Genomic DNA, 7507 nt, shown 5'->3' with positions numbered 1-7507 from the left:
AATGTGTGCAATGCCAGGATAATGGACTATGGGGTGGCCAGCAGTCATGAAGAAGAGGAAAGGGGTCTGAGAGCCACTTTGAGAGTGAAGGTTGAGATTATGCTGTGCAAAATGGCACTCTGCAGCCTGTCAAAGTCGCTGGACAGGTAGGTTTTCCCCATGGGTCACAGGGTCAGTCACCTGGCTGGTCCCATGACATCCTGGGGTCTGACTCATCACCAGCCACACACTCCCAACCTCTCAGCATCAGCTTCTGATCCTTTCCCATCCCAAAGTAAAACCAGAACCGCCACGCCTAACCCTTAACTCGCCCCTTTGGCTCAAGCCAAGTGAAAATCCTCTTGGTTCTCTGTTCCCCTCCATGCTCTCTCCCAGGCCTGGGCATTTTCCTCATCTCCGGTGTCGGGCCGTCTTCTTCCGCTTGTCCTCTTTCTCCAGGAAGCCTTCCTTTCTTGCAGAAATGCATGCCAAGGATACCCAGCCTGCCCTCCAAAGACAGCATTCCCCCACATTTCTATAGAAGAGGCGGCAGTGAGTACTGTCGAGGGTTGGGGCGCTGTGGGTGAGCTGGGCCGGCCAAGCCTGTTGGGGAAGGAGGGACCCACCTTGCAGAAGGGGGATCTGGATGTCCTGGCCGTCCACGGCGACCCCTCGCCCATGCTTCAGCTTCACAAGGTTGCTGTGCGGGCTGGGCAGGCGGACAGTGACTGAGCGGGTGCAGACAGCATCGGGGTCATCAGCACACTGCCAAGAGGGGCAGGCAGAGTAATGTCACCACGCCCCACCATCCCAGGACCCACTGACTCAGAGAGAGAGACCCCATCCACAGGCAGCCTCTGGCCTTCTCACATGGAACTCCATTCCCACAGGCTGATCTCTGCAATGGGGCCCCCTGGAGTTGTGCAATGAGAAGGCCCCATGCCCAGCTCTCCCCGCTGCCCGACTTCGCGTGGCTCCCATGCCCTTTCCCATCCTGGTCTGGTTCCTTTTATAAGGAACTGCAAGCCCCTGGCTTGTCTTGTTCCTTGGGTTTATTCTTCCAAAGTGAATCAGAGACTTTGATCCTCAGGGGGAGCCCTATGCACTCTATCTGTCCTCACCTTGGCCTTGTTCTCTGGAGAGAGAAGTATACACGTGAACACAGCAGCTCAGTGGAGATGGACCACCTCGTCCCATCCCGTCCTCCGTCAAGCTGCCTCCTGACGCAGCACCTGGCAGAGCTCACCTGCACAGTCTCTATGACAATGGAGAAGGAGTGGTCCTCGCAGTCCTGGGCCAACAGGTACTGGCAGACCCCACTGAAGGTGAAGTACCTGTCATCAAAGCTCTTGAAGTGGGATTGTCCTGTGACAAGACACTCTCCTGCAGGGCACAGAGGAAGGGGGAAGAACAGGAGGAGTGGAGTGGCCGAGATGGAAGTCTGCACCTAAAAATGAGTTCTACGAGAAAACTAAGTCAAGCCCAATTTCCTAACACTGTTTGATCATTCATTTCAATCCCATTTTATCAAGGGGGCAACTAAGGGAAGTGACAGAGCCATACTTAGTCAGTGGCAGAGCTGGGACCAGAACCTGCAGCTCCTGGCTCTTAATTCACCACGGTTCCCAGTTCCTCCCCACAGCTGCTCCCACGGGTTCTGGCTCCACTGGGGCCCATTGCCCGGAGACTGCAGAGTGCTCGGCCCCGGGAGAGGCCCTTCTTTGCAATGGCATTGTAGGGGCTCCAGGACACGGCCCTACCTGGGAGAGTACCTGAAGGCAAGTGGGCAGAAAGGCCATCCTGGAGGGCTGATGAGAGAGGGGTGAGGTGGGGTCCTCTCCAGCTCCACAGTGCAGAAGCCAGAACCTCATCCTCACCCCTTCAGCTGAAAGGCAGCTCTAAGGCCACCTCATGGGTAAGTCCATGCTGTGACTTCAGTCATACCAGTGGGGGGCCAGGAGGCCATTTGCTTATGATCTCACCACTGCCTGAGCCAGCTCCCCAGCCCAAGCTGACACATCTTTGGGTGGGCACAAGAACTCCCCTTCATCACCCTACAACTCAGAGCCTTCAATCCACACATCCCCCCACCCCCACCCAACAGCTACTCCATCCTCCCCTAAGCCCCGAGCTGCTGACCCAATGCACCTTGAACCAGAGATCACACATCCTGGAAAGCATCCATGCAGAGGAGTCTCTACTGTTGTCTCCAGTAACCCCTCCACACTGGCCCCACCCCAGCTTAGGGCAACCCCATCTCTAAGACCCACAATGGATCCATTGAAGCTGAAGCAGGCCTTTGGGGTCCTTCTCAACCTCCCTTTATGTATTTCCTCTCATCTTTGCCTTCTGTTCTATAGTAAAATATAGACACACACCATGGCCATTCCACAAAGTAGGGAGCCCTCATTCCCCACCTAGACACCTCTGACCTCCCAGCAGCAGAGACTCGTTCTCCATCTCACTAATCTAGTCTAAACCTGAAGTTTCCCCAAAGAGGGTCCTACAGCCAGTCCCACCTGGCCCCATCTCTAGAAGCTGGTGCTGGGCCCTGTCACACAGTCAAGGGGTCCCCAAACGTCACAGGGAGATTCCAGCTGCCCATCTGTCAAGGGCAAGGTCCACAGGCACCCACTGCCTGCCACCTCATACCCATATTTGCATTGAAAGTCACAGTCAGGGGCCAGATCACAAAGCTTTGGACCCAGGGATGGCTCTCCTTTGGTGTGTGTTGGAGAAAGAGGTCAGGGTGCATAGCCCAGGTTATGATAAGTGTCCCTCTACCTAGTCCCCAGGGCAGCTGACCGCTTCTAGGACAGCATAGGTCAGAAGGGCACACTCAGCCCAGAAGAAATTAGGAGAAAGTAGGGAGGCCCAAAACCATTCTCAACAGCATCACCTTCTGTAATAAGAAATGTATATTTGGTCTTTGTCTCTGGTTCCTGACACAGAGCTTCTAAAACTCTTGGAATAGCCTAGGTGATAGGAGCATATTTTGTTCTAATGAAGCCACCTTTAGTGGGTCCCTACAGAGCGTCAGAGACCAAAGCATGATTATAGAGGGTTGGAACTTTCAACCCCACCCCCAGCCTCTGGAGAGGGGAAAGGGGCTGGAGATTGATTTACTAATCAGGCATGCCTACATAATAAAACCTTCATAAAAACCCTAAAACAACAGAGTCTGGAGTGCTTCCAGGTTGGTGAACAAATCTATATGCAGGAAGGTGACGTGCACGCCCCAACCCCACAGAGACAGAAGCCCCTGCCCTCAGGACCCTTCTGGACCTCGCCCTAGATAGCTCTGCTTCTGGCTGCTACTCTGTATCCTTTATAGTGTCCTTTGTAATAAACTGGCAACAGTAAGTCAAGTGTTTGCCTGAGTTCTGCCAGCCATTCTGGAAATTACCGAACTTGAGGAGGGCATTGTGGGAACTCCCAAGGTGCAGCCAAATCAGACAGAAGTGGGTACGCTGAGGACCCTGTGTTTGTACTAGCAGTCCTGTGGGACCGAGTCTTTAACCTGCAGGGTCTGCGCACACTCGGAATAGTTAGTGTCAGAACTGAATTGAATCGTAGGACACTAAGTTGGTGTCCAGAAAGTCACACACAGTTGGTGTCGGAAGTGCTGTGAATAGAAGTAAAGAGATTATTCCTTCCCACTGCATTGCCCTTGAGGGGGCGAGAGTGAGAGATCACTGTTCTTGAAAGTCAGAGCAGAACAGGCAATGAGGAAGGGGCCAGTTGATCGTGAATATGCTGGAATCCCAAATCCACGGATGCCACGGGAAAGCCTTTTTTAAACGGCTACTTCTCAGAAACCACCGTAATTCTACAAACAGTGATATGGTCTTTCATGTCAAAAGTCTTGACCCTGTTGCAGTAAAATTTTTCCCCCAACTTTCTGTGTTTTCTCAAGAGCACTCTTATCTGAGTAAGAAATTGGACTTCCGTTATCTTCAACAATGCCCAGGAAAAGAGGGTCAATGAAAAAATGTGCAAACATTCGAAAGCAAAACTTTCAGGGCTAGAATCTAATCCTCTGATCTGATTTCCTGCTCTGGTCCCTACTGATTTGTGTTCCAAAATGTCTCAGGAATCAGAACTCTAATTATTTCATTTAGCTTATCTCCTTGGTACAATTGAGGGATAGAGCTGCACGCACAGGAAACCCAGGGACCTGGACGGGTCAGCTGCTAGGTAGCGGTTGGCCCTGGGAGCCGGAACATCAGCCAGAACAATGGGCCACATGGCAACATTCACCCATCCTCTACCAGGGGCCCACCCAAGACATTCCCAGTCAATTGGTCAGTCAGCAAAAGGCAGCCATCAGCAAACAGCTGGCCCACCACCAGACAGAGAAGGTGGGCGATAAAAGCTTGGTGACTGAGTAAAAAGCAGGTGATTCTTACAAGAGCAATAAAAAGTAGAACATCCAAAAGTTAAAGCAGATTCACTATGTGAATAAAGATGTTCCCTCATTTAAAAAAAAAAAAAAAAAACTCTCATCTGATGAAACACATTACCTCTTCTAAACAAACCCTTTTGTTTGCAATAAGGGAGCCTCCATGGGCTGCTCTGCTCAGCTCATTTGCTTCCATTCTTTTCCAGACAGCTTCAGAAATACCAGCCCACAGACCTTCAGCAAAGCAACTCAGACTTCCTCCCGTTGTAAATATTCACCAAAGCCTGCCTCTAAATCACAATCACATAATCCCGACCAAATGTGCAAGGTGCATTTTGAAGTGCTCTGTGGGTACCATCTCATTTACTACTCCCCTGAGCTGGTCATTTTTATTCCTAGTTTGCAAATGCAGAAACTAAAGCACAGAGAAAAATTCGCCCAAGGCCCCAAAGGATTAAGACAAGGATTTTCACATGGGCAGCTGTCTGGCTCCAAAGCCCAATGCACTTGACAGCACCCAAAACTGCCTCATGGGTCAGCTCCTGCAGTTTCTCATAAAGCCTGATTTTGTGAAGGCCAAGCCTGATGTCATTCTGGCCCAGGGCACATGTGGGCAGCTGGGTCTGGATTTGGAGACTGAGCAGAGGAAAGCTTTGGCTATGAATGGTGATGTGCTGGCCTGGCCTGAAGGAGGCGTGAGCCCAGTCACCCCAACCTGGGCTGGGGCAGGCCACAGGAGATTCCATGGTGCCTAGAAATGCTTGTTCTTACTGGAGAGGCATCAGCCCTGCTTTACTCCCCGTTTTTGTTAGCCGAGAAGGAAGTTTATCTTCCTTCCTGGAGGCTTTCAAAACAGGCAGCTTGAATCCCAAGGTTGAATGACAGGGCTATGCTAGAATGCATTAGAAATTACCCCAAACCAAATGAGTAACAAGTGTACCAAGACCCTACCCTTCCCCTCCAGACCAGGCATGTCCACAGGCTTCCCACACTGCCAAGCCCAAGGTAGGCTTGGCTCTGTCTCACGCTCCAGCCTAGCCCGCCCCGCCACACCCTCTCTCACACCACCCCTCTCCATTCCAGGCTCCTTTGGGCATGGACCTGACCTTGCTTGATGAAATAGCTGTGGCTGTGAAAATGAAAACGGTGAACATTTATTGAGTGCTTGCTGTGTGGCGAGTCACAACAGCTTCCCTGGGATGAAGCTGCTGCTGTTATATCCCTATTTTACAGATTAGGAAGCTGAGGCTACAAATGATTAAGCAGTTTGCCAAAAGTCATCCAGCTAGGGAGTGGTGGAAATGGAATTTCAGCCAGGCTGTCTGGGTCCACAGCCCGTGCCCCCAGCTCTAGTGCTATGCTGCTTCCTTTCCACTTACAAGAGCAATCTTTCGTCCTTCGTACTTCCTTCAAGAATTGCACAGAAGGCAAACTGGTTGGCCATCCCTGGGCCACATTGATTGACCTAACGCTAGTGCTCATTTTCCATCTAGTTCCAGAATTTCCCCAGTATAGCAGGTACTGAGTAAGGTTCTAAGTGACCCTAAATCCATAGACCCCAAATATGATCCCAGGTATTCAAGCTCAACCTCCTACTAGCCCACCAAAGCCAATGTGACCTCTTGGGGCCACAGGGAAGGAAGCCTCTTATCTGGCTGTTCGTCTTGCAATTTTTTATTGCACTCTACAAACACGGGAACCCACAAAGTAGTATCTACCATGTGGGCTGAGGCTGAACTGGTCTTTAACTAAATGTGGGGCCCCTTCTGAGCTCATGAGGGATGGCAAGGATCCTCCTGCAAATGAATGAATCAAGGACTAGGAGTAACTAGGAGCAATGGAAGGTCAAAAGCAGAAGTCAGGCAATTGTGAATTTGAGTCCTGTCTCTGTTGCTGAGCTGCTGTGTGACCCAGGGCAAGTTATTTAACCTCTCTGGGTCTGTTTCCTCTTTTGTAAAATGAGTATAAATTGTACCTGCCTCATAGGTTGTTGTGAGGAGGTAATACATGTAAAGAGTTTAGCATAGTGCCTAACACATAGCAAACATCACATGAGTAACCACGAAGGGAAAAAGTCATCAGGAGAAGAACTAAGTTCCTTGAGAGATGAGGCAGAAGGGAGCTGCTAATGGGCGAAGTTTACAGTAAATAGAATAGAGTTTAGGGCTAAACAGAGGAGAAGCAAAGGACAGAGATTATTAGACAAGTTTTTCTAAATAGATTTTCCACAGTGGGGACAGGGTAAGAGGAATGATTTGGTGACCTGATTTTTCTAGCTCTTGGACTATGCTAAGACCTTCATATCAGGCATTCCAGAAAATTCCAGAGATTCTCACCTCAAGCTTAAACAATTACCAGGCCCTTCTTCCTCCTAATTCTCTGAAGAATTTTCATCTTCATTGTTGGGTCGATCATGACCTTACAGTTTTTATAGTTCATTTACCCTTAATCCTTTGAGCAAACAGGTGGTGAGAAAAGGACAATAAAACCTTAGTCCAGGTGTGTTCTTCCCTTTCAGCTACTACAGGGCTTCCCTCTGCTGGCTCATGAGTGGGTTAGCACAGTTGGTATCTGCAACCGGACCTGTGGTCAGGGGTTGCATCCAGTTTGTGCAAGAGGCTGCCTTCCCCCTGCCTGGATGTGTGGCCCTCTCAGCCTAGCAAGAGGGGGCACACTGCTCCTTTCAGAGAAGGCAGGGTAAGAGCAAAGGGTTGCCTACCTGGGCATTCTTCATTGCTGCAGATCCACAGGCTATTTCGGCAAATGCTGTTGGGGAGAGAAGCACAGGTCATGGGCAGTTCTGCAAACACAAGGTACGTGAACAGATTTAGAGCTCCCCACAGATACCACAGCCCCCAAAGGAAGGGATCTGGGAGAAGAGAGGAGCTGACGCTAGAGGGGTCTTTATGAAGTTAAGGTATACAGGAAGGGCTTTGGACACAGAGGCATCTCGGAGATAGTGCCAAGGGGAGGAGACCCTGACAGAGAGACAAAACAAAAGCTAGAAGATCCGATGCCCCTACCTAGGCACCATCCCTGACCTGCCTTGCATGTGCACACACACACGCGCGCACACATAGCTGGTGGAAGAGAGGAAAGGAGAGCTGTTGAAAGAGGTAACACCCA

At 50.5% G+C, this 7507-nt stretch overlaps 1 protein-coding gene across 1 annotated transcript in view; it reads right to left on the bottom strand.

The window, feature by feature from the left end:
• VWF (von Willebrand factor) overlaps window positions 1-7507 on the bottom strand; it is a 124971-nt gene that overhangs the window by 89600 nt on the left and 27864 nt on the right. The window contains exons 9-11 of the mRNA XM_023533934.1: window positions 7101-7147; window positions 1226-1362; window positions 606-744 (exon numbers count right to left, since the gene is read on the bottom strand). Coding sequence (XP_023389702.1) covers window positions 606-744; window positions 1226-1362; window positions 7101-7147 — 323 coding nt within the window. The remainder of the gene's footprint in view (window positions 1-605; window positions 745-1225; window positions 1363-7100; window positions 7148-7507) is intronic.

Source organism: Pteropus vampyrus, unplaced genomic scaffold (genome assembly GCF_000151845.1).
Source record: "Pteropus vampyrus isolate Shadow unplaced genomic scaffold, Pvam_2.0 Scaffold116, whole genome shotgun sequence".
Taxonomy (NCBI): domain Eukaryota; kingdom Metazoa; phylum Chordata; class Mammalia; order Chiroptera; family Pteropodidae; genus Pteropus; species Pteropus vampyrus.
Note: the sequence above shows the minus strand (reverse complement) of the source record. Positions and strands in the feature narration are given on the sequence as shown.